Here is a 25,394-nt window from a genome sequence, read left to right as displayed (position 1 = left end):
ATCCAATAATATATAAAACAGTTGATATTAGCTCCACCTGAATTGGCTACAACATTAAAATGCTTCTTTACATGTTTTTACATCAGTAATAATAATTGAAATCTCATAATTTACAACTCTTACAGGCAGGATTATGCTGCTTTTACTTTTCATACTTCAATTAAATTTTGCTGATAACACTTACACTTGAGTAATATTTCAAATTCATTAACTTTAACTTGTTAATTAGTTGTATGGCTAGTATCTAGGATCTGAATACTGAATACACTGCAAACATACACATTTTCTTTTAGATAAGTTTAAAAAAAAAATAATAATAAGGTGCATGGTAGCTATTTAGTATATGATATACCGCATATGTGTCAGCCTAAAGTCCCAAATAAACTCATTTAAAATAATATGAAGGTGTTTTAAGTAAACGAAAGTGTGGTCACTCTTCACTACTTCCCTCAGTATCACCCACGGTTACTGTTTCCTTAACAACAGCGCCTCCTGCTGCCTGAAGGCGGGATCGAACCGGCCGACACTACCACATCAGTTTGAAGATGGCGGAGGGTGAATTGAACGTGGACAGCCTCATCTCTCGGCTCCTGGAAGGTGAACAATATTCAATACAGTCTATAATGTTACACAGAGTTAGCTGTTCATGTTCATTAAGTCCGGTCTGCTTTGTATTCTGTAACTACCGCAGTTGCCTCACAAAAGGCAGGAAATGTGTTAGCTTGTGGGGCTAACGCCAGCCAATTGTAACGTTTGTATCCCCGGCTAGCTCTGGCTAACTGTTAGCTGGCCGTGTTTATAAACACTGTCAGCGGTGAACGCCTACATTTCTCAGTTTTCGCAGTAATAGTTACGTTACTCGTAGCAAGTAATTTAGTGTATGTGTCGTGGTCCCTACTTAAGCATGTAATTAAACTTTTCATTTTTTTTTTTGTTGCTGGGTTCTGGCTTATATATTTTCCAAAATGATGAACGGCTGGTAAAGGGCTGGGACGTTTGTCCTGTGAGCTATAGCATTAAAATACAACCTCTGAATCATTTGTCTTGACTCTAACGGTTCTAACGGTTACGTACGGTAAATATTAAGAAAGTTATTATTTGTTAATACTGTCCCCAAATTGCTCAATATCCGCACTTCTGTAAGATGCCGTTATGATATACTGTTAAATTTCGACTGTCGTTACAATAAGGAAAATCTCTCTTGGTACAAGTCTTATGGTATATTGGTCAAAGCTATAAAAAAAATAGACCTACATTAAACGTGTAAACACTTGCATATCTGCTATTGGATGCCCTTATCACTAGACCATAGACTCATTTGAGTTGTAACGTTTGCTTTTTGTAACTTTAACTTTTGTGTCTCAGGGTGTGTAGCTGTGTTTTAGTGGACAGATTGCTGTGATTCAGTGTATTGATGCACACATATTCATAAATACCTTTTTTTGTTAATATTGGTGCAGGTGAATAACAACACCCAATCTGTAGACATTAAAAAATTACACTGAAGAAACACTGTGCGTTTCCCTGACCTGTCCACACATTTTGTTTCTTATCTACAGTTTAAAGTATATCTATATTGTGTAGCTGTGTTCACAATATCATAATTGCTTTGGTACTTGATCACAAAGTCTAAAGGGAATGTTGTTTGGAGTGTGAGGACCAGGTTTTGGCTGGGAGAGTGATGTACAAAAATCTTTTTTTGTTGGCCTGCTCAAAAGAAGGCAGGGAGTTTTTCTGTTCCCCTGTGATATATCATTTGAGTCAGACCAGACCACTAAGGCAAATTCAGCTGTCCTTGGCATACTTTCCACCAGTATCCGTGACTTTGTTGGAGGGATGAGACGCCAGCATGCCAGCACTGAAATGCTAAGATTGATTATTTATAGTAACTGCTGGAAAATGCCGTCACACTGCAGCTGCCTTATGTTTCGTGCAGTTACATTGCTACCAATTGGTGAAATGCATTAAACGTAAATTATACCATTGCTTCAAAGCCTGTAATCAATTTTGTTCTACTTCCAATCGTGAAACAACATTTTCCCCAGCTGAAAAGCTTGTTGATCCCTTCACACTGCATGCTCCTTGTTTCTCAGCGTGAACTACAGTGACTTGTTGATTGTGTTGCTCATATTTTGAACACAAGTTGGACATGGCATCTGTCATAAGTTGTCAGTTTTGCTGTGATCTTGTTAGTGCTAGATGGTGATTATGTCTTTTATTCCCTATTTTAATGCTCTCAAAAACAATGATGACTAATTGATTGGATGTTCTCGTTTCACAGGCTTCAGCTTCGTAGTTGGAGAGTTAGAATCAAGCACAGAAGCAACTACTTTAGGATTGTGAGAAAAGTCCATTATGAATTGGCATATTTTTTTGATTGTTTCTAGGAAATACATTTCTACTGAAAAGCCTCCGTGGAACTCTTTTTGCTTCTCGGTGACTCTGACAGGTTTGTTTAGTAAATCAGTCTGGATCAGTCCAGGTCTTGTGACTAAAGAAAAAGAAGCTTTGCTAAAGGGTTTAGTGGTACTAGCCAAGCAAATTCACCCCCCAAGTCAGCAGAAACCAAAGCCAGGTTTTCAAATTGGTTTTGTACCGTTCATTAATCCGGGTTTTCATTTTCCCAGTATGCAGCTCTAGGTTTCGTGTGTCTGTTTTGATAAAGGCAGTTTTCTATTAGCTGTACATGATTTACTCCAAGATCCGCTCTGGGTTTTTTTTTTTAATGGTTAAAGCCTAATAGTTGTAGATGTAACAAAACCAATTGTGGTCTTGTATTTTTTGATATTCAGCACAGACTAACCTTAACAATGGAGTCAAACTTCCCCGGTGCTTAGTCTTTAAAGCAGATAATTAAAAAAGCTCTTTTCTTTTTGCATCCCAACAACACATAATAGCTTATTGTATGTTTTGCTGTCTGAGAAAATTCAGTCTTAAGGAAAAGCCAAGTGTCAGCGAGAGTGCTTACTCATTGGAAATAAAACTTGCCAAACACTGCCACTTTCTCCAGACTCGTGTGCAGTCATACAATCGTGCACACAAACAGTGATTTGGTTTGTGATGGTTGCAAATCCTTGTCATTGCTTCATTTTAGCTTTTGCCCTTCAATGTTCTTAAGAACTAATCTCTTTTAAAAGTGCCAGGCTGCAGAATTGCGAACAGTGAAAGGTTCAGTGTTAAAGCCGGGCGGGCTAAGCATCCGAGCTTAACTCGCTCAGATCTGATGAGGCCTGGCTGCTGAGTGAAGAGCCCTACTTCTGCAATTTCATGCTTAACCCCATGTGTCACATGAGTATGTACCATAGTAGATGGATGATAAAGAAAATTGATGGTGTAAAGCAACACTTGGTTAAGGTTGGTGGAGCCCTAGAATAGTTTTGACACTCAGATTGACCATCTGTGAGGATCCATATTCCTCTAGTTCACTCACTTCTCTCACATTTAGTTGGATTACATGACTAATGAGACGGTGATAGTGAGAGCGTGAGTACGGTATGTAAGCAGCACGTGTATGCACACTTCTGCATTTATGTATGCACAAAAATGCATGCACTAGGCTTCAGGAATGGCTCACCATTACATCAGTTAATCTATTGTGATTCTCTGTGCTCAGCTATCCTTTATTAAAAACGTTAGTGAGCGTCTAGCTTTAAGGCAATACCAAAATAATTAGTTATTACATAATTCATGGATCTGTTCATCACTTTAGTTTCCGTCGTCAAACTGAGACTTAAATAAATAGTTATTCAGGCGCCATTCAATTACACAATTACAATAGGCTACGTGTATAATTTAATAAAGTGTCAAAGCACAAGTAGTCGCTGTTATACCACTGTAATTATGCACTTTTGCACACACAAAAAAGCACATTTTGTAACAAAGTTACAATGAGATATTAAATAATTGAAAGAAATACCACGTGTAAAGGAAAAGCCATGAGATAAAAGTGAGATTTAAAAGAGGATATTGAGTTTGCCTGCCTGATATCCTCTGTGATCAGGCTTATAGGGAGTTAGCGGATCACAGATATAAGCAGGAGCCTGATCATTTAATGCTTTAAAAACGAGCAGTAAAATCTTAAAGGCAATTGGAACACCTACAGGTAACCAGTGCAGGGCAGCAGGGACTGGTTTGATGTGGTCTCTTTTCTTAGAACGTGTTAAAAACCAGATACCAGAACAAAGTTTGTTGCAATACTTTTGGTTGTTTATTAAATCTTGGAGAAAAATGGCAGCTTAGCGATAGGTCAGAAGTTGTTAAAACAGAGGGCTCCAGAGAAGTCTTCTTTAAAAGATAGTAAACAGTGGTATGTTTAAAATTAGAGGGTAAAATGCCTGTAGACAGAACAGTTAATTATACTGCTAACAAGTGGAAAAGCAGTCTGAAGAAGGGAAGGTGAAGGATTTAGAAAACTGCAGTAGTGCTTTCCAGGGTTGACTATAACGCCGTTCTTCAGCCTAACATGTATTAAATGATTTGGATTTCGGACGTCATCTTTCAGAAACATTACACTAACCAGGCAGATATTAAATACATAAAATGCAGACTTTTTAAAACTAGATGGAACTTAACTTACACGCCACAACGTACCATAGCAAGGAAGCAGGTTTTTCTTTTTAATGCATAATCTCACTTTTTATATCTCTTATTATTTCTACTGCTGACTGTAGGCAACGTTTGCAATCCTCACTCCTCTTTTCATCGTTGTAGGATAAATCTGTTCCCAGAGCTGTGGCAGAACGCCAGGAAGTAGGCTTAAGTTAACAGTGCAACTACACAGCCAATAAACCCACACCAGTGCTGAAGATGCAAGCTGCTCTCATAGTATAAGCAGTGGGTTTCTAAAGTGTGGCTGAAACTTCGCAGCTATAAGCTACAGAACCATTTACGTCCACAGCTCATCAGATTCTAAGATTTCCTTGTGATTCTCCTGTAAGTGTTCCCCCCCCCCTCCCTTAGGTAAAACCTTTATTGTATCATGACCTCATTCTGATGAAGTCTGTGGTGTTTTGGGGGTCGCCGGTGCGACTGTGTTAACGCAATGATGTTGACAGTTGTTGATGTACTGACAGTGTCTCTTCTCTCCTCTCCAGTTCGAGGATGTCGCCCAGGAAAGATAGTCCAGATGAGCGAGTCAGAGGTGCGCGGCCTCTGCATCAAATCCAGGGAGATCTTCCTCAGCCAGCCAATCCTGCTGGAGCTCGAGGCTCCCCTGAAGATCTGTGGTCAGTGTTGTACAATTCTGGCCCTGTTTTAGCTTCATTTTCTCACATCCTCCATGTTTATTTTTTTTTAGCTTTCCCTCCCTCATACACCCTCTCTGTACTGGGTCGTATATTAAGTCACTGTTTCTCTCTCGACTTGGCCACCCTGTGTTTGTTATAGAAGGACACATATAGGGGATTTGCACACATATACACAGGTTGTGTATCACTTTCTTACACACATAATGTGGACAGACCAAAGTGCAGTAAAGCAGCGCACGTTCGCAAGTGTTGAAACGCTATCACTATCTCTATCTCTATCTGGCTCCTGCACATCTCTGCACACTCCCACGTGCGCTATCTCTTTCCTCCAGTGTAGCGCTTCAAATGCAAACAGCTCTGTCTAATATACATGTGCCAGTCTTGAAAATACAGTACACAAGCTCATATATATACACATATATATACATATACGCATATACGCTCAGGCCTACACACAGTTCATTTGTGGCTGTCCTCATACCAGTTTCCTCCCAGACAGATGCACTTTGAGATCATTGTTATGTAGGCCTAATACTGTGTCAACCTCCAATGGCAGCATTTGTATTTCAACTAATAAACGTGATAACGGGAAGCAGGAATTGATGTATATATTAAAGATGTTAGCCACTTGTCTGAATCAGAATAACTGACTATTTGAAGGCCTAGTGCATGTAGATTTAACCCTGGCACATTACTCTAAAATATGCATGAGATGGAGGTGGTGTTATTTGTCACTGTGTGGGGTTTCTGTGTCTCTCCTTTACTTTCTTTGTTTTGAGCTAAACCCGTGGCCCCAGACTGATTACTTGCCTTTAACCCTCGGCTGCCAGGGCCAACTTTCAGAGCACCAGCACTGAATATAAAGACCAAACAGTGAATGCCTTAAATAATTTACTAAGGCCACATGGATCAGGTTCTGCACTTACTCTCTCCCTCAACTTAACTTTGGCGCCACTGCCATACTTTTGCTCCTAGCCTTTGACTCCGTTTGGCCTCTTTTTAAACTGAATAATCTAAAATAAGATTTCTTCTTCTCCTTCAATGTTGTTGACAATAGTGCTCCTTGTGCAGTGACACGAGTGACAATAATCAAACCCTCATTGTGAGGATGAGTTCTGGAGAAAGACCACAAGCATGCACGCTGTGTTTTGTTCATGTGTAAATTAGCATTCTGCGGGAGCACTTATCATGCATGTTCAAGCTCCGGGCACAGTGTCGGGTCTGAGTGGAAGAGAGTGCCTTTAATTGTTTTCTGACCACAATCACCGACTGAAAAGTGGAACAAACAGTTCCCACAGACTGAAGGGAATGAGAGGAAAACATTTGAGTATGCACTACAGCATTTTCAGAAGTCTCTTATTTTAAAGTTGATGATATAATAAATACATAAATATTAAATATGTATATTTTAGCAGAATGTCGTTGGCGGCCTGTATTCATTTCTGACCGTGATCTGTGGTTTACGTTCCACCTTGATTAACCGGGCCTCTGTATTAGTGCACATTTATTGTTTTGTATTATGTATTCATACGGTGATATTCTCACACCTTGCTATACATTATGATCTTTTAAAATGTTCAAATAACGTATTCTTTTATGTGTAAAGTGGATCCTTTTTATGATTTGAAAATGTGTCCAAGTCATGCCAGCTAGAACACCAAAGACAGATTATTACAGTTCTGTGCTGTCGCCTGCTCGCTGAGTGTTTTTGTGTTTGTTTTCATCGTTAAATGTGCTCTGAGCGGTATTACTCAGTATTACTCAGTGTGTTCCTCACACCAGGGCTGTGCTTTTATGTGGGTGCTTTGAACCTGTTAAATTATCTCGCTACACGAGGTCATACAACGACACACGTGATTACAGCTTTGTTATTTAAGTACCAGTGTCCTGATGCTGGGCTGCTAATGTAATGGCCATTACATCGTTTTTTAAATCATGATCTGATTTGTGTATTGGTCGGATCATTCAGCACACAGGAGCATGTCAGCGGGACGCATAACATTTGCTAAGATGCGCTGCCTATAATGTTTTTTATCTTAGTAGAGATGTATTATCAGCATTGCTTTTATATTCTGTTGTCTTCTGAGAGAAATCGTGCTTCTTTATAACACCGAGCTGAGGTTCATCTTTCAGCCTTTTACACCCTAAATCTCTGTGCTGCTAGACTCGGACTGTTGTGAAACTGCAGAGGCCACTGCACTACTGTCATCCTACAATTCCTTTTGAGAGGGCAGGCAGCAGCGGGAGGGGGGAGGAGGGAGGGGGGAGGAGGAAGTCTGCCTGCCCCATGGCAACTAGAGCCAGTCTTGGTGAAGCTCACAAATTCATATTCAGTCATGCAGCAACTTTTAAAGTGGAGTTGAGGATAGTTAGGATGGTAAAACTAACCTGAGGTGGCTTTTCTAGAGGCAGATATTTTCAAACAGACCGCAAATGAAATGTTAGTTTGTCCAGGTTTTTACTACAGAGCACCGGCTCAGCTGAAGTCAGCCCGGCTCTCACAAAGTTCACTCACCCCCGACCGTCATCTGCAGACATTGGTCTACGTTGCCATCAGTCTGTGTTTTACCATTTTATCCAAATGCGGCTTTGTGAGCAAAGCTAATTGTTTATGCCTCCTTGCACGTTTCTGTTTTTGGTGCAGACACCAGCAAGAATTATTGTTTCCCTCTGCATTTACTCTGTTGTCCAGTAAGTGTTGCTTTGTAGCCTGCAAAGACTAAAAAACAAACCTGTTTGTCAAAATCATCACGTTCATGTTTTCATGTCTTATTTGTAGCCTTTAGAATTCTTCAGATGTTCCCAGATTGCAGACTTCCACTGCTTTGCATGCCAATAGCAAAATAAATAAAGATATGACTTGTATTGAATTGGAACACAAAAAGAAGCGGAAACACCCGAAAGCTATAAAACTGAAATATTGATACATAGATCTCTACTTTCCACCTACCATCACCTTAAACTGTCCCATAAGAATGTTCAACTCAACATAGGGTTTGAAAGCAGTAACTAAAGTAGTTGGTAAGACCTTTTTTTAAAAGCTTTCCTGTTTTCATACTGACAGATTGTTACCTGGACTATGTTGCCTGAGCACCGCTTTAATACTTAAAGACTTATTTCAATGAAGTCGTGATATTGTATTATTAATGTGAAGGATTGTGAATTTAGTTAACATTACCAGGAAAAACTCTAGATGGCAAACTGGGGCTGCGTGTCCACAGCAAAGGAAATGATTGATGGTGAAACACAAACCAACTTGCGAAGCACAACAGCAGCACTTGAGCAGAAGACAGACTTAGACTTCAAACACTGAGAACGGTTCCTTTTTAAATCATTCATTTGCACGGAAATTGTTTTTGCATGCCATCCTAAGACACGGGCAGAAATAAGAATCGGCCTTTTGCCGTATAGGTTAGATGCCAGTGGTGGTTAGGGTTTGGGTGTCTAGATCACTGACGGGTACCATGAAGTAGGAGAAACACCACGCCAGCCACTCTCGTGATATAAAGTCGTAATTTTTTTAATCTCCGTGCCAGACAGCTGCACAGCTTAACATTTTAATATGTATTTGATGCCATCTTGTAATGATGCAGTGCCGTAAAAAGAGTGTGGCACATGCATTTGCTTTCCTTTTTGGTCACAATAAAGCCTGTTTTTCTGGTGATGATCACTGCAGTCATCTGTGTCTGGAGCCCAAATTAGAGCAGCTCTTAAATTGGTGCGAGAGGATATTAAAGGAAACAGGTCTTGGCTAGGTAATGAAGCGAGGCTCCCATGCATTTCTGTGCTTTTGGTAAGAGCTGCTCCGGCACATCGCTGCCTGACTGATGTCAAAAAAGAAACGAGGTTGACCCTGAATCCTCGGAGAGTTGTCCGAATTAAACGTTAGTGTTTCCCGTAGGATCCAGCTGAGGTGCGTTTTGATGATTTCTACGTCTTATCCTTTTCATCCACAAACTGCGTCACCACGGTTTTTAATAATCTCCTCCCTTTCGCTCCACTATCTTTAATTCTTCTCAAGGTTTTCTTCTGTAAGTAGCTCCTTCTTTCTGTATTTAATGTATGTTAAGCAGCCTGTCCTTGTGACTGCACTTACAGAAAATAGTCAAACTAACACCTTGTCTCCCCCCTTTTGCGTCTCACCCCTTTTTTTAGGTGATATTCATGGGCAATACACAGACCTACTGAGGCTGTTTGAGTATGGTGGTTTCCCTCCAGAGGCAAACTACCTTTTCCTGGGTGACTACGTGGACAGAGGGAAACAGTCCCTGGAAACTATCTGCCTTCTGTTGGCCTACAAGATCAAATACCCAGAGAACTTTTTCCTGCTCAGGGGCAACCATGAGTGTGCATCCATCAACCGCATCTACGGCTTCTACGATGAGTGTGAGTTGAAATAAAGGCACCCCTGCGCATTTATACACACACAAACAGCCCTGAAGCTCGTATATAGTTTTGGTTTTAATAATGAATTTTTATGTGTTCCACCAGGCAAGCGCAGGTTCAACATTAAGTTGTGGAAGACTTTCACTGACTGCTTTAACTGCCTCCCCATTGCTGCTATCATTGATGAGAAGATCTTCTGCTGCCATGGAGGTAAGACAACTGTTGGCATGTATTTTCTCCCCCAAATATAAACTGGACCTTGTCTTTTTTTGTTTGGCCTCGTTGGAAATATAAACGAACTCCAAACAAAAGCAAAATCTTTATTTCCTGCTTTAGGTCTATCGCCTGATTTGCAGTCAATGGAGCAGATTCGCAGGATCATGAGGCCAACAGACGTGCCTGATACAGGTGTGTGTGTGTGTGTGTGTGTGGTGTGAGTGTGAGTGTGATTTAGACTTAAGTGCATACACGTACTTGGAACTGAAAATGTTCGCTTCCTTTTGAATTTCTCCCCGAATGAATGAACTATTACATCAGTATATCTTGTGTGTTTCATCAGCAAAGTCTCCATCTCTCCTCTCCATGTGTGTCTCAGGCCTGCTCTGTGACCTCTTGTGGTCGGACCCAGATAAGGATGTACAAGGCTGGGGAGAGAACGACCGCGGGGTCTCCTTCACCTTCGGAGCAGATGTGGTCAGCAAGTTCCTAAACCGCCACGACCTGGACCTCATCTGCAGAGCCCACCAGGTAGTTGACGTACCTATAGCGTCACTAAATGACTAATAGCAATTGATTATCAAAAGTGGAATGTGTACATTAGCTATTCCGGCTCTGCGTTGGGCGTTTCATATTGATTCAGATGTAGGTGGTTATGGACAAATAACCATGACAGCAAAGTAGGATTCTGAAATGAGCTGAAGATCTGTGTCTTGGTATTGATCGCTGTAGGCGGTGGAATAAAATCACGTGTCTTCTAACAGGTTGTGGAGGATGGATATGAGTTCTTTGCCAAACGCCAACTGGTCACACTTTTCTCTGCTCCAAACTACTGCGGGGAGTTTGACAATGCAGGCGGCATGATGAGTGTTGATGAATCCCTCATGTGCTCCTTCCAGGTATAAAAAAAACCCAAAGCGACACCTTTTTGATGTTTGACTTACCGTCATCTCCGATACACTCACACATGCATCTTCTCTCTCTCTGTGTCTCTTGTGTTTGTGTGTCATCATTTAAAGATCCTAAAGCCCTCAGAGAAGAAGGCCAAGTATCAGTATGGTGGTGTAAATTCTGGTCGGCCCGTCACCCCACCCCGCACCGCCCAAGCCCCCAAGAAGAGGTGAACGTACAGCCTCGGCTCTCCTCCTCCTTCTCACCCTGTCCGTCCCTGGTCTGCCATCACGGCAACCCCTGTAACTCCCCTGTATAGCGAAGATACAGGGCTTATCTAACTGCCCAAATCTTTCTCCCCCACTCACCCACCCCCTCTCCAACTCCACTGACAGCTCTTTTCTTAATGTGTATGTGTACATAAATCTGCTGTGACCAATATTGTTTATTTTTATTTCGTTTTTTGCCTGTTTGTTGGTATTTTTGATATTATTAACAGATTTTTTTTTGTGGTTTTACTTCCAATGCCATTTGAGGTTATCTGAGGTTTACGTGTCGTCTTTTGTGTCGAGGGGCAAAATGACCGAGTTAGAGGAATTCTTTTTTTTTTTTTTTTGCCCCTCAAAAAGCAGAAAGAATCCTTCCAGTGTGTTTCAATGAGACGGAGCTTTCCGTGCTAAATTTCTTATATTGCGGTTTAACTGTTTAAACACATTACAAGCGGACACGGTGAACTTGCGGTTGTTGTGCAGGCGAACATTTTATATAATTAACCATTGAAAAAGTGCACCTCCCCATGAGTAGCAAGGAATGTGAAGAGACCGGCTTGAATGAAATATAGAGGGTACATCGGATGCTGCTGGCAGTGGACCCGCTCTCCCCGAACACAACGCCCTCTGGGCACCAATTCCTCCGCTCTGTTATGCCTCCCTGTGCCTCGACTCCACACCCACGCAAAACATGCCGCTCCTCACGCAGGGCTGCTATTGACATTTTCCTGAGTATATTTATTATTATTTTTCTCACTAAGATAACTTCCCCCATATAATCCTCTTGATTTGTAGTGAAAGATGCTGAGAGATTTTTTTCATGTCCATACCCAGGCATATCACTAACAATATGAGTCGCATAAAGTCAGTATTTTACCTGTCAACATACTGGACTGTACTAAAAGTGCTTCTAAACGTGTCCGTTCCTAGTCTTTGTATAAAGAAGCAGTTAGGGATGGAAACAAATCTAACAGTACTGGTTGGAATATTGCATAGTGTATCATAGTCAGCTGTACAATGTTAATAAGAACTAATAAATAGAAAGCAAACTTCACAACATGAATTGTTAAGTGCTGTTTTCATAGAGCAACACAACAACAACAACAAAGTTTGTTATTAAAAGCTTTAAAGTAAAATGCCAGCTGTCCTCCTGTCGCATCACCCATTCTGTTCTGGTGCAGAAAAGTGGAGTCAGTGGCAGGACCAGGCCGTTATACTATGTGACCGTGATGCCACCTGCTGGCTACATACAGTAGTACAATACAAATCATTTCAAACTACACTGCTCAGGATGGGCTTTTCATTACATGTCCAGTACAACATGTTGTCACCACGAGGAGGTACTGGCAGTTAACTTTAGTCGACTGCAAATAAGACGCAGTCGACCCTTTTTATGGCAAAGCGTTGCCTCCTTTTCATTCTTTTTTCTGTTTGTTTTGCTCTTTGTGGTAATATTGTTTCTGTTGTATTTGTCTGTTCTCTATTCACATTGTTTATTTTTTAATTTATTTCCTAACAATGATAATAAAAAAATCAATGAAGTGTTACCAAAAGCTGTTTTGCAATTTGTACAAGTTTGTTTGAAAGTCTATAAATTCAATAAAATGAATGGAAACCAAAATTGTTGTCCCCTCTCCTTTTACTCAAGTGTTTGCATGAATGCATGTCTCTGTACTGTCAAGACATTTGAAAGCTATTCTCTACACTTCTTTATCTCAACATACAACTGATACTTTAAACTCGGGTGTCTTACTGGTAGAACATTATTAAAACCAGAGGAACCTTTTTCTTTTTTTTCAGTTTATTTGTCATTCAACTCAGTTTGGCCATTTTTTTTGCAACTGGGCTCCTCTCAGCCCATTTCAGAGCTCTGCTCATCGGCCCTGAATACACCCAGAGGATCAGTGGCAGGAGAAAACATGGAGCGCCCAGGTGGAGGTGGGACAAGATCCAAGCAAACGTGAGCCACAGTCCCACTTTTATAAAGAGTAAAGTGTAGTAGATGATGTTCTGTGCAACGGGTGTGGCCTGAGGAAAAGATTTGAACATGTATTTATGAATTGTGCAATGAAGCAGGTTATGATGTCTGTTAACATCAGGCATATGTGAACAAATGTCCCATGTGTCTTGCCCACCTGTACATCCTGTACGTCCACTGCATCACACATCATATCATCGCTGTCATCAAACTTCAGAAAGGGGGTCTTACAGGAGAGAGTCTTACTTTTCTTCTTTCTGCACCCAGAAGACTTTCGTAACTGTGGTTCTTCCATTTGCATGTAAGTCTGCCTGTCACAGAAAAGTGAAAACAAATATGATCTATCAAATGAAAAAGCTTATTGATATGAATAGTGATGCTACATTATTGCCATAGCTAAAATACATATTGAGACTACAACATTTTTAAAAATAATGACAACTTTAAACATAAACTAACACAGAATAATAAATCAATGAAGAACAAAGGAGGAGAATCTTCTTTTTTCTTAGTTTGTGGTAGCCTATTTGTATTTTGTAGCTATCTATCTATATGAATTTAATATATTTTTGCATATTGCATCCCTTACCGTGTACACCGATTGTGCCTGATGGTCGATATAAACACGTTTTCTTTCAGTTGATGTTAGCAACCACTGCAAAACAAGCTTGGAATGTTTTTTTTCGAAATATGAATGTTTCATAATGATATTATATAATCATATATGTGAAATTAGTTTTTTTTTTATGGCATCAATTAATACCGATATCCTTTATTGTGTGTAATATACCTTCCTAAACGAGTGGGGGCGACGCGTATGACTTAGATTCAGCTCCTTCGACTGTTGTTGACAGGACGCAGCACGTGACATCAGCTTCCTATATAACATGGATGGGTCACAGTCACTGCGCAGGCGCTGTTGAAGCATTTACAGATCTGCGACAAGCTACCAAACCAGAAGTGCGGGTTGTGTCCCGTCCTCTGCATCTCTCTCATCTCATACAACAAAAATAATATATCCGAGCTGTGGAGACTGCTTGTGTTTAATACTAAAGGTTGTATTTCATTGGGTCCAGTTTTAATACTGAAAAAAGTAAAGTGTTTGACTGTCGGAGGATAAAGCTAATAGTATTGTGTCACCCCTGTTATTCTTGGCTGCTGTTGACAAGTCTAAAGTTCATTGATACTGGTAGAGTTGAAGTAGCTAACGTTGTTAGCTTGGTAATTGTGTCTAAATGCATTGCTAAACTGTATGCTAGAAGCTATTTAGGATATAGCACTGTTAAGATATCTTTCTGTAACTAGTTGTTACTGTACATCTGACAGCACTTCCGCATAGTGTGCAGGCATTTAAAACAATGTAGCTACGTCAGCTCTCTGTGCTTCTTTAATTCCTGTTTTTTTAAAGAGATTATTCAGCTACTTGATTTGATTGATAATTTTCCAACAAAACTGATAAACTTTTGATGGTTGCAGCCTGTTAAATGTGAGAGTGTTGCTTGCCTTACATTATAGTAAACTGAGCTAAAGCTGCAACAATTAATGAATTGTTTACTCATTTTTCATGCAAAAGTTACACATAATTGCTTGTCAAATATAAAAATGTGCTGCTTTTCCTTGCCCTTTGTTTATATTTGGGGTTTTGACTTCCTAGTCAGACATTTGATGACTCTTAGAAATGAGATGGATACGGTTTAATACATAAAACTATTAATCTAGAAAATAGTCGTTCGTATCACCCTTAACATGAACATCTTTCAGTTTGGACCTTTTTTAGAGACTAAATTGTTAGTCTATTAATCAAGAAATTACTTGTTAGTTGCAGCCCTAATTTGCTTTTGTAATGCACGTATATCCCTTGTTTCCTCCGACCTCCAGGCTTGAACATTACTTCACTGACTGAGCTTCAATGGGATCCTGTGCAACAACAATCCCTCTCTGCCGTCTCAACAATGAACTGTGGGAAACCTCAAGCACTGACTGAGAAATGGCAAGGTTTAGGCGCAAAACTTGCATCGCATTAATTGCTTTGGTGTTGTTTGCGCTCATAGTAACAGTGGTCTTGAAGACGCTGACACCAGAAGACTCTCCATTCAGCAGCCCTTTTGGTATGGAGCTGTTCCCGGAGAGAAAGAATGACAATCAGATTCAGAAAGAAAACGACAATAAGCCTGAACAGACTAAAATGAATGACTCTGCTCAGTCAGACAAACTGGAAGCTACACTGAGGAAGTTCCCTCCTCCAAACTACTATCTCCATGCCTTCTACTACGCATGGTATGGGAACCCCAAGTTTGATGGCAAATACGTCCACTGGGACCACCCGCAGCTGCCTCATTGGGACTTGAAGGTGGCGCAGGGGTATCCACAAGGGAGACACGTCCCACCTGATGACATCGGGTCCAACTTCTACCCCTCTTTAGGGGCTTACAGCTCCAGGGATCCCTCCATTATAGAGTCTCATATGCAACAGCTGCGCACAGCAGCCATCGGTAAGACAGAATTGAACCTTAACTGGACAATAATTCAACATTCTCACTTGTCTTTTTCCAATGAAACATTACTTTGATGTTATGATGTTATGATAAGGTTCACATCTGACCTGATTCATTCACATTAAATACAGTTTATTCGTCAATTTCATTGTAAAATTCAGTGTTTCTGCGTTGAGTTGCATTCAGCGAGTGCCACTTCACTCCCTGACCTCGTGTTGTTGCGTTACATAAAAATTATCTAACGTAGAAGCAGCACTGGTATAGCATCAGCGCTCGGTACTGGCAGATACCCTGATTGAGGTATTAGAATCTAAATTGTTAGGAAAAAAGTAGGATTGATGATTTCTTATTGAAATCACAGTAATAAAAATGTATTACAATATATTAGATGTATGCATAATTCATATTTGAACTGATATCAGGTAAATTATTGTCTGCATGTTCATTCCTGCCTCAACTGTATTACTCCTCCGACACATGAAATATCACTGCAGTACATGTCCACGATATGAATGACTTAATATCTATAATAAGGAGAGTTTTCTTTCATGTTTAACCTGTAACTGTGTTTATTCTCAGGTGTCGTCGCTGTTTCCTGGTATCCTCCTAAAATAAGTGATGATAATGGCGAACCAACGGATGACTTTGTGCCTTTGCTGCTGGAAGTGGCGCATAAATACCATGTTAAGGTCTGTATGAAGATCGTAGTGAGTTTAGTAACCGCTTGTTTTGTATTTAACAGCAGACTGATGTTTGATTCACAGATTTCCCTTATAAACATCTAATATTCTGACGTTTCTTTGGGGGAGAAAATCTGATAAATGTATCACATTTCTGTGTTTTACAGGTAGCATTTCACATTGAACCATACAAAGAAAGAGATGAAGTCAACATGTTCACTAATGTCAAATACATCATTGACAAGTGAGTGGTTCTTCAGTGTTGTCCGTCAAATGTCAGCATCTTACGCTCCCTCTGGAAATCATTCTCCATCATAAATAATCATGTTTTCCTTCAGTCTTTTTACAGTCTTTGACATTTTCATATATTTGCTGGTTTATCTTGTGCCTTCTTCTTCTCAGATACGGAGAGCACCCTGCTTTCTTCAGGTATCGGACAAACACTGGCAAGCTTCTTCCACTCTTCTACGTGTATGACTCCTATCTGATGAACTCGGAGCAGTGGGCAAAACTGCTAAAACACACTGCAAGTAACAGCATCAGGGATACCCCGTATGACGCCATCTTCATCGCCCTGCTGGTTGAGGACAAACACAAGAGGGATATCGTTACCGCTGGTTTTGATGGCGTCTACACCTACTTTGCTACGAATGGGTTTTCCTATGGGTCCACTCAGAGGAACTGGGATTCCATTAAAGCTTTCTGTGAAGACAACAACCTGATATTTATTGCAAGTGTGGGCCCCGGGTACATTGACACGAGCGTTCGACCCTGGAACTTCCAAAACACTCGAAACCGCATCAACGGCAAATACTATGAAACCTCGCTGAGTGCCGCACTACAAGCCAGGCCTGATTTCATCTCGATAACATCTTTTAATGAATGGCACGAGGGGACTCAGATTGAAATGGCAATTCCCAAAACGGGTCTGACCTTGTATCTTGACTACCTGCCCAATAAACCTGCAATCTACCTTGAGATAACTCGCAAATGGGCTGCGATATTTGGTGGTGAGCGGCGGAAATGGCAGGATTAACCTCTAACTAAGAGCCATAGTACATGTTTATTCATGGTTGTATGAACTAAATTAAGTTGTAGTTGCAGAATGCTCGACAAAATGCAAATGATTAATAATTGCCAATTGACTTCCATAGTCGCAGGCCAGTGAACTTCATTATCTTAATTTTGGCTGCAGTGATGTATGTGATTCTTTTACACTTGGGTAAATTATTGTTAATTTAACTGATGTCTTATTACTTGTGTTTACACAGCCTTGTACATTTTAGGATTCATAATTTAAACAGCATGTCCAGCTGCAACTGCATAGACATGTTTTGCCGTCCTGTAATCTGTGCCTAATATTAAACCTCAATGCAAATTTAAAAGAAAGTGCGTCATGGAAAGTAAACAAAGCAGTCTGCTGGTGTAAAGATGTCGCCTCACTCTGCTTCTAACTCCGCCCAAAACACAATACGAGAAAAAAAAAATCACTATATAGATCTTTATATTTGAAAGAAGTATATTGAAATCTGAGATGTGAGTGATAAACTGTAGAAAATAAAAAAAATGAAAGATTATTTGTAATCTGTGGAAAACCTTTTTTGTGAATGGTCTGACACAGTCGTACATGTTTTCATGGCGTCTGTGTGGGTTGACACTTAAACACCTCTCTGGTTTTATTTTTGAACTTATTTTTGTCACTTTTCATTTCACTATAGTCGTGTTTCTGGCCAACTAGCGACTCCAGTATTGTTTCTCTTTCACTTCTTGTTTTGCTCATTCAACTGTTGAGTGAAACATCTGAAACTCTTAAACTGCTAAATTCTCCTCTGTGTTCATCAGCTAGTCTCTGTCTGTCTGTTTGTTGCTGAGTAGGTCGTGTACTGAATGTTTTAAGTTGTAAAGACGTGGGCATGTACCAGGCAACTCGATGTCTAATAAAAAACATTGAGTTGCATTATGGGAAGTGGAGCCAGTGTTTTTGGAGCTTGACGCCACAGAAGGGATGAAAAGTGAGAATATCTCGGCCTCTGCTCCTTTTTAATTTTGACTGTTAATGTTTCTTACAAGTCCTGCAACTTTACGGAAGTACAATAATAAATCGCCAGAATGTCCTTTTTAAAGGATTTTTAATAATGAGCTGATGGGCATGCCTTTTGCTGTTGAAAGTTTAATGGTGCTCATGGGCACATTTGGAAACTCAAGTGCCTCTTTGTTATTTGTAGAATAATTAACCCACCTTAATGTGCTGATGAGACCTCAATATGTAGGCTAGCTCATCAGCAAGTGCTGTTAATTACAAGAAAATGTTGTTACAAACTGGCATACATTGCTCACTTAGCTGATGTTTGATTTAGTAAGTGGTTGTGCTGCATTATCATGACTTCCTGGCGGTCATAGTTCAGCCTTCACCCTTCCATCACTAAAAGGCCCTTTATATCTGTTGTTAGGATAAAGAGTCGATACAGGCAGAGAGAGGGGAAAGCTTTTGATCCCCATCAGCAACAAATCACATGCTTATTCAAAGGAGAGCCTTAATGATGAAGTGTAATGTGCACTAACGCTGAATCACAGCATCCCACACACACACACACAAACGCGCGCACGCACACACACACTGGAGCTCCGCCACAGCCTGCAGCTGCATTGACGGTAAACAGAGCAAGGTAGCGCATGGGCAGCCAGTAGGGAATTATTCCACATCGCATCACATCCCAGAGCATACATGGCGTCCTCACACAGAGATATGAATTTAGTGTGCAGGCTGACGGGGTAGCAGCCAATCTTTTTTTTTTTTTTTTTTTTTTTTTTTGCAGCCATCGTTCTTTGCGTCGGTGTGCAGCAACGGAGAAGATTCGGCGCACATTGCTACAGTAGGTATCGTTTTCTGGATCAAGACGATGGATGTGGGCTCATCCGGATCTATTCCTGCAAATACGGCGGACGGGCGCGATTTTTTATTCCAAACGCATCCGCATCTTCCATATGTTGCAAGGTGTCTTTGAAAAGGGTACGGACCTCTGGAGGAAATGAGAAGAAAGGTCTATTTTGACTCACGCCTGTCGAGATGGTGAGTGAAATGCATGGCTGTCCCCCCCCCCCCTGCATCCCATGACTGAGCGGCGGTACCTGGTTTTCACTGCAAATCCTCGCCAGCTAATTATAAATGATCTCTGTGTAAATTCACTGACCGGCGCTTTCCTGGGGTGTTTATTTTGAAATAACATTTTTTTTTTTTAACATTTTCAATGCACCGGACGGTTTACACTTTAGAAGCATATACAGCGTTTTTTCCAGTGACTGTGACTTGTATTTTTAAATCTTACATTGCCCCTCTTAGCTGTGTTTTGCATCGCTCATAGCCTACTGTACATTTTTCAGCATCCTCCTCCACGCTATTATTTATATTCTGCGCGTTTTTGGTGCGCAGTGTTAGGGAACACATGAAATATTCCAGTGAATCTCTCAATTTCTCATCAACATAGATGCAGTGTCACGCCTAAAGACAACCATTTTAAAGAGTGGCTCGACTATAGCATCTCACGTTTTAAAATGACCTTCAGTACGTGGTGGCTGGAAATGAATTCTCACCTGGGATTGACTGTCCTTTTAAAATCAGTGCTGTGGCCTTCCTGAGAGAATACACATAAATCAAAGTGAAAATAGGGGGGTAAACGTCATTTTGCAAGACATGAGCTCTCTCCCTTTGCCCTTTAGCCTACCTGATACTGAAACCACATCAGGGATTTGATGCATCTCTGTGACTGACGCTACCAAAAATCTGTGGTTGCGTTTTTTTCTGTCTCTCTCTAGTGTTTTAGCCTCGCTGCAGACTACTCACCCATGCGGTGCTCTTTCCGTGTCCCAAATACATCACAATGCATTTGACAAAACCCCAGTTATGTTATTTAAAATCTAAATAGATGCTTGAGCTTCACATATCTCACTCTGGTCTCATTTGTTGGTGCAGAGATGGAAAGAAGAGGAAAATAACGACCGTGTGAGAGCTATTACCCTCTCATATCAAGTACTCTGACCTCAGCACCATCACCATGGAGACACTATAACTTTACCACACACTGCATAGTTAATGATTTTGATCTCTACTCCGGTGCACTTGAGTCTTTCTGAATCTATGCTCTCTTTAATATATTTGACACCACCACAGCGTCTGAAGGTCTGCATGGGCTGCATTCCTGTGAAAAGCAAAGTTCTTATCACTGATGTTCTCACAAAACATGATACAGCTGTGTAAGAGGATTCACCTACATGAAAATGTATTGATACTGCAAGCTTTTAAAAGCAATGCACTCATCTGGCTGTGGTTCATGCGGCCAAAATCATTCCCTATTATGTCCTTTTAGACAGATGATGTGAGGAAGATCGGTGTTGCAGGTTCTCTTGTTGTTTTCACAATAAAGAGTCATCTCTCAAGGTCTGTTTCTGCTTGTATGGCTTCTTCATACAACATGCAGGTGTGTTGAGTCCCAGAAAGCTGGAGAGTGGGGTAGGGGGGATGGGGGATTTCTACTCTCCTCAGCCTTAAGATGGCAGCATTCTCTTACAATACATAGACTCTACCAAAAAACTAATAACAGCTGGATCAACTAACAGATTTAAAATAACATTCATGATTAACGGGCAATTTTTCAATAACCTTTAGTGTTTTCATTTTATTTTCCAGCTATTTTAAAAGATTTGTTTGCGGAGATGAAAGCTTATCTTGTTTAGCTTATGCATATATAACCTCACATGCATGTTTTTTTTCTGTGCTGATGTTCAGTCTCTCTAGCCCTAATTGATTCTCTCTGATTTTCTCTCTCTGCTCACGTAAAGGAGGCGTCATTAAGAAGACCTGTGCATTCAAGATCAGACGCACCTCATTAGATCATTAAGGATCATTGTTAATCTGCGTAAGAGCAAAGGAGCATCTTAGCTGTGACCTGCACCTTTTTTTTTTTGTCTATGACTACTGAATCACGAAGAAGATTGATCCCACGGTCGACCCAATGTAGGAACTGCTCTCTCCGATTCCCACAACTTCTACTCTTGCTTGGATTTCAGCATTCAGTCAAATCCACCAGGTTTGTATTATAATGAGTCTAAGAAGGCAATACAATTTTCTTCATGAGTCATCCAAAGTAGTGGGTGCCTTATGCACGGCAGGGTGCATATTCATAGATCACAGCAAGAATAAGAACCCTGTGTTCACATGCAGATGCTCACAAGCAAACTGTATTTAATTGAGGCGCACATGATGTTCAGTCGATGATCCTGCATAATAGACATAAACACATGACGGTAATATGTAACCTGTGCATGATTAGATGATTAGTCTGGATGTTGTATGCCGTTGATCATGACTTTATTCTTGCTTCTTTTTCTTTGGTGTGCCCTTTACAGGACAGAGTATGCCATCTGCACCTTTTCACAGAATCCTACGACCCCTTCTGCTCGGCACTTTCATACTGGGATGCTTCGTGACTCTGTTTTTGATGTATTTTAAACCATCCACCAGCTGGTTATCAGGTCCCGTAGAGTCAACGGTATCCACAGACCGGGTCAAGAACCTCTTCTCCACCAAGAGCGATAAAAACGTGACCACCGTGTTGATCTGGCTCTGGCCCTTTGGACAAACCTACGACCTGGGCGTGTGCAGCTCCCTCTTCAACATCGAGGGTTGTTTCATCACAGCGGACAGGAACTTCTACAACAAGTCGGATGGGGTCGTCATCCATCACCGAGACATCTGCACTGACCTGTCCAACCTGCCGCCGACCCAGCGACCATCCTTCCAGAAGTGGGTATGGATGAACTTGGAGTCGCCATCGCACTCCTCCCAGCTGCCCGGGATCGAGAACATGTTCAATCTGACTCTAAATTACCGTCAGGATGCTGACATTGAAGTGCCTTATGGGTCCATTGTAGCAGCGGAGGGTGAGGAGGACTTTGTCCCACCCAGCAAAAACAAGCTGATCTGCTGGATTGTGAGCAACTGGAACCAGGACCACGTACGCGTGAAATACTACAATGAGCTGTACAAACACATTGAGGTTCACGCGTATGGACAAGCCTTCGGGGAGTATATCGCTGACCAAGACTACTTCCCCACCATCGCCAGTTGCAAGTTCTACCTGGCTTTTGAGAACTCCATCCACAAGGACTACATTACTGAAAAACTGTACAACCCACTCTCTGTGGGGTCAGTGCCAGTGGTTCTCGGCCCGCCCAGGCAGAACTACGAGAACTTTATCCAGGGAGACGCCTTCATCCACGTGGACGACTTCACCTCGCCCAAGGAGCTGGCCGATTACCTGCTGCTCTTAGACAAGAACGAGGAAATGTACCTCAGATACTTTGAATGGAGGCGACACTTTAAAGTGAAGAAGGCCTATTTCTGGGCAGAGCACACATGCCTGGCTTGTGATTACCTGCGTAGGCACAAGGAGTACAAGGCATTCAATAACCTTGACAAGTGGTACTGGGGAGAATAGTGCTTTGAAGGGCTATGCAGAGCTTGTTTTTGATGGTAAAGGCAGTGCTTTAAGATTTTTGTCCTTCGGTTAACATGAAGGTTCATTACTGTTCTGTCCAGAGCTCCCGAATGATTTTTTTCTATTGGTTTAGTGGCCCAGTGAGACATCCATCTTGTTGTTGTTTTTTGTTTGCAAGCCAATTTTGCTAAGCCTTACTTTGCCTTTTGTGTATTTATTTTGATGAATTACAAATGCACTACATATGTTATTTCAACCCATGTTTTGCTTAACATGACGACATTTGCTGCTATTTTCTTTTTAACCATTGTTTGCTCTATTATTAGTAAAAATGCTCGATTGTATGGATGTTCCTGTGTAACAGATAGCATTCATAATGCAAGGTTGTTGTTGTTTTCTTCTTTAAATATCACCTTTTCATGAGGGGACATCGGAATAGCGTTGACTGCAGAAGGAGACTGACATAAAAGTGCAAATATTTATGTAATATTTATTCAAGTGAGGCATTATATGATAAAAAAAACAAACAATCTTCTCTGTGCTAGTGATACATTCACCTATGCAGTGTTTACTAAACTCAAAACGTGAAAGTAGTTCAATTGTGTCATGTACATATTGTGTATTTTTGGAATTATGTAGCTGTCATTTTGTCCCCCCATATTGTTTATAAGTTTGCGTTTGCACTGCTAACAACTGTTCCCTATCTTTACATAATGTACAGTGAGACAGACGGACATTGTGTTATGTGGTTATAGATAGCATACGGTGATCATTACCTAGCAAGTCTCCGACAGCAGACTCTGCTCTGTGAGAAGGAGGTTGCTATTTTAATCATGTTGTGAATTGTTCATTGTCACATGTGATGTGTCACAGTGCAGTTGGATCCTGTGTGGACGCTGATGATAGTACAGTACCGAGCCATTACTGCATTATGAAACTGCGATGCACCTGGTTAAGTTGCAATCTGATGCGGTCTTCAATATTGAACTGAATACAGTGACGGGAAAGAGCACACAATTAACATATTACTGAAAATGTTTTGCTGTGTGTACTGTACTATCATCCGCCAATGTGACATCAAATATTTACACTGATATTTTCAACTATTTCAAGCAGATGTTACCATTTGGGTGAAGTGGGTATGAATCAGGATGAAATCAGAGGAGCTGAGATCTGCCCACTCGCTTGGGACCGGTTAAGAAAAATGTGAAAGGTGTGAAATGTTCAAGTTTACTGCAAGTTTATCCATATATCTGTCTTTGAGTCATCACATCGCAGAGTTGTGTGGGCAGTTACAGGTTGCATGTGAAAGATATTTTCCTAGATTTCTTTTTGTTTACACTCCTGTTTACAGTTGTGTGGCTTGCCATGCCAACCTACACCACTCGAGATCACACTACAAAAAGCATCACCATCTGTAGATATCGCATCACTTTTCAATGTTGTCAGAACAGCTAATCCACCCAACAATGCAGCTCAACAGCACTCAGCAGCTATTGACATGATAGTTACGTTTTTACAGGAAGAACTGTGCAAAACCAAGGCAAGATTTTATGCAAGATGAGCAGGCGTCTTCATGGTCAAAGTACTCAAACATGTTTCAGGTTATTATCATTTTGATATTTCTTCACTGTCAAAAGGGACCATTTGGTGTAATTTAGGATGAATTCAATTATTTTTCTTATGGAATATGATTCAAAATGCCATAGTGAAAGCTGTAAATAAACCTTGTAGTGAACTGAACCATCATCTGGATCAAACCAGCCCACTAACACAGATCATTCCTGTATGTGCACCAGACTGAGGGAGCTCCAACAGTGCTTCAGTTTATGGTTAAACAATGTGTTGTTTATATTTTTAGTGTTTCAAATCTCTTTATAACATGCAAGTGGTGTCAGGCAGTGAATGTGATTTCGCTGCACCGTTGTAGGTAATGTTGGTGCTTCGGGAATGAAGGCGAAAAGGAGAGAGACACTTGAAAAGGATACCCAGCGATGGAGACAATGGTTTTAGGGTTGTGAGGTGGACATTTGCATCAAAGGAGGCTTTTTGTTTTATTAGGCGTAATCTTGTTGGCATGACCTAATTGAAAAGTCGTGCCAAAATGCAGCACAGATATAGCACTTTTATTCATGTGGAGTTGTGTGACTCACTGTGCTGGTGGCTGTCTTTAGATGGAGCTATTGTGAGTTCAGAAAACTGTCATCGTAGACTTCGGCTGTCCCACAGATTAACTATGAAACTGCCATTCATGGTTTCATATTGTACAGTCCAACCTCATGTTTTAAATCAAAGGTTTCTTGTCCAATGTGGTTGGTGACTTTAAGCAACAAAAGATCTTTTTTTCTTTTCTTCGTGTTGTCTGTCTCTTTCATCCTCTCTCCCTTTCTCTCTTTTTTGCACAAAAACAAAAAAACACGATGAGCTTTGGCTTCTCTGTCCCCCGTCTGAGTCTGTGAGCGTGTCCCAGCATTAGAAAGCGAATCAGGATGTCTCTGGATACTGTGTGACCTGGCACTGATTTTGCCGGAGTCCTTAAAAACACTGTATACTGATACGAGATGAGTGTGTGGTTGAACATGGCGATTTCTCCAGAAATGTTCATTTTCAGCCCGTTCACTGAGATAATCAGTAAAAGTTTTTTGCCAAATCATTGTATTTTGCCAAATGTTGTGTTTTAACTGTAGATGTCTGATAGTGTCAAAGAAAATAAAGATATGGACAAATGAGCAAACATGA

General features: G+C 40.8%; 3 protein-coding genes across 3 annotated transcripts; all 3 read left to right on the top strand.

Annotated features, from left to right (window-relative positions):
- The first annotated feature begins 480 nt into the window (after positions 1–480).
- Positions 481–12,629, top strand: LOC115027034 (serine/threonine-protein phosphatase PP1-beta catalytic subunit-like). Its single transcript, XM_029460045.1, has 8 exons — positions 481–597; positions 5,094–5,225; positions 9,402–9,632; positions 9,738–9,842; positions 9,969–10,040; positions 10,228–10,379; positions 10,613–10,747; positions 10,868–12,629. The coding sequence occupies exons 1-8, from the start codon at positions 546–548 to the stop codon at positions 10,970–10,972; spliced, it is 984 nt and encodes a 327-aa protein (XP_029315905.1). The 5' UTR covers positions 481–545; the 3' UTR covers positions 10,973–12,629.
- Positions 12,630–13,903: 1,274 nt separating this feature from the next.
- Positions 13,904–18,002, top strand: manea (mannosidase, endo-alpha). The gene is made up of 5 exons (XM_029460044.1): positions 13,904–14,041; positions 14,865–15,478; positions 16,061–16,170; positions 16,329–16,405; positions 16,564–18,002. The coding sequence occupies exons 2-5, from the start codon at positions 14,974–14,976 to the stop codon at positions 17,195–17,197; spliced, it is 1,326 nt and encodes a 441-aa protein (XP_029315904.1). The 5' UTR covers positions 13,904–14,041; positions 14,865–14,973; the 3' UTR covers positions 17,198–18,002.
- Positions 18,003–18,792: 790 nt separating this feature from the next.
- Positions 18,793–25,394, top strand: fut9a (fucosyltransferase 9a). Its single transcript, XM_029461272.1, has 3 exons — positions 18,793–19,231; positions 20,998–21,245; positions 21,565–25,394. The coding sequence occupies exon 3, from the start codon at positions 21,573–21,575 to the stop codon at positions 22,653–22,655; it is 1,083 nt and encodes a 360-aa protein (XP_029317132.1). The 5' UTR covers positions 18,793–19,231; positions 20,998–21,245; positions 21,565–21,572; the 3' UTR covers positions 22,656–25,394.

This window comes from Cottoperca gobio, chromosome 22, assembly GCF_900634415.1.
Source record: "Cottoperca gobio chromosome 22, fCotGob3.1, whole genome shotgun sequence".
Classification (NCBI taxonomy): domain Eukaryota; kingdom Metazoa; phylum Chordata; class Actinopteri; order Perciformes; family Bovichtidae; genus Cottoperca; species Cottoperca gobio.
Note: the sequence above shows the minus strand (reverse complement) of the source record. Positions and strands in the feature narration are given on the sequence as shown.

Coding starts and splice junctions, on each gene's coding strand:
- LOC115027034 (XM_029460045.1), top strand. CDS start 546: ATGGCGGAGGGTGAATTGAACGTGGACAGCCTCATCTCTCGGCTCCTG. Junction 598..5,093: donor CATCTCTCGGCTCCTGGAAG/GTGAACAATATT, acceptor TCTCCTCTCCAG/TTCGAGGATGTCGCCCAGGA. Junction 9,633..9,737: donor CTACGGCTTCTACGATGAGT/GTGAGTTGAAAT, acceptor GTGTTCCACCAG/GCAAGCGCAGGTTCAACATT.
- manea (XM_029460044.1), top strand. CDS start 14,974: ATGGCAAGGTTTAGGCGCAAAACTTGCATCGCATTAATTGCTTTGGTG. Junction 16,171..16,328: donor CGCATAAATACCATGTTAAG/GTCTGTATGAAG, acceptor TGTGTTTTACAG/GTAGCATTTCACATTGAACC. Junction 16,406..16,563: donor GTCAAATACATCATTGACAA/GTGAGTGGTTCT, acceptor TCTTCTTCTCAG/ATACGGAGAGCACCCTGCTT.
- fut9a (XM_029461272.1), top strand. CDS start 21,573: ATGCCATCTGCACCTTTTCACAGAATCCTACGACCCCTTCTGCTCGGC.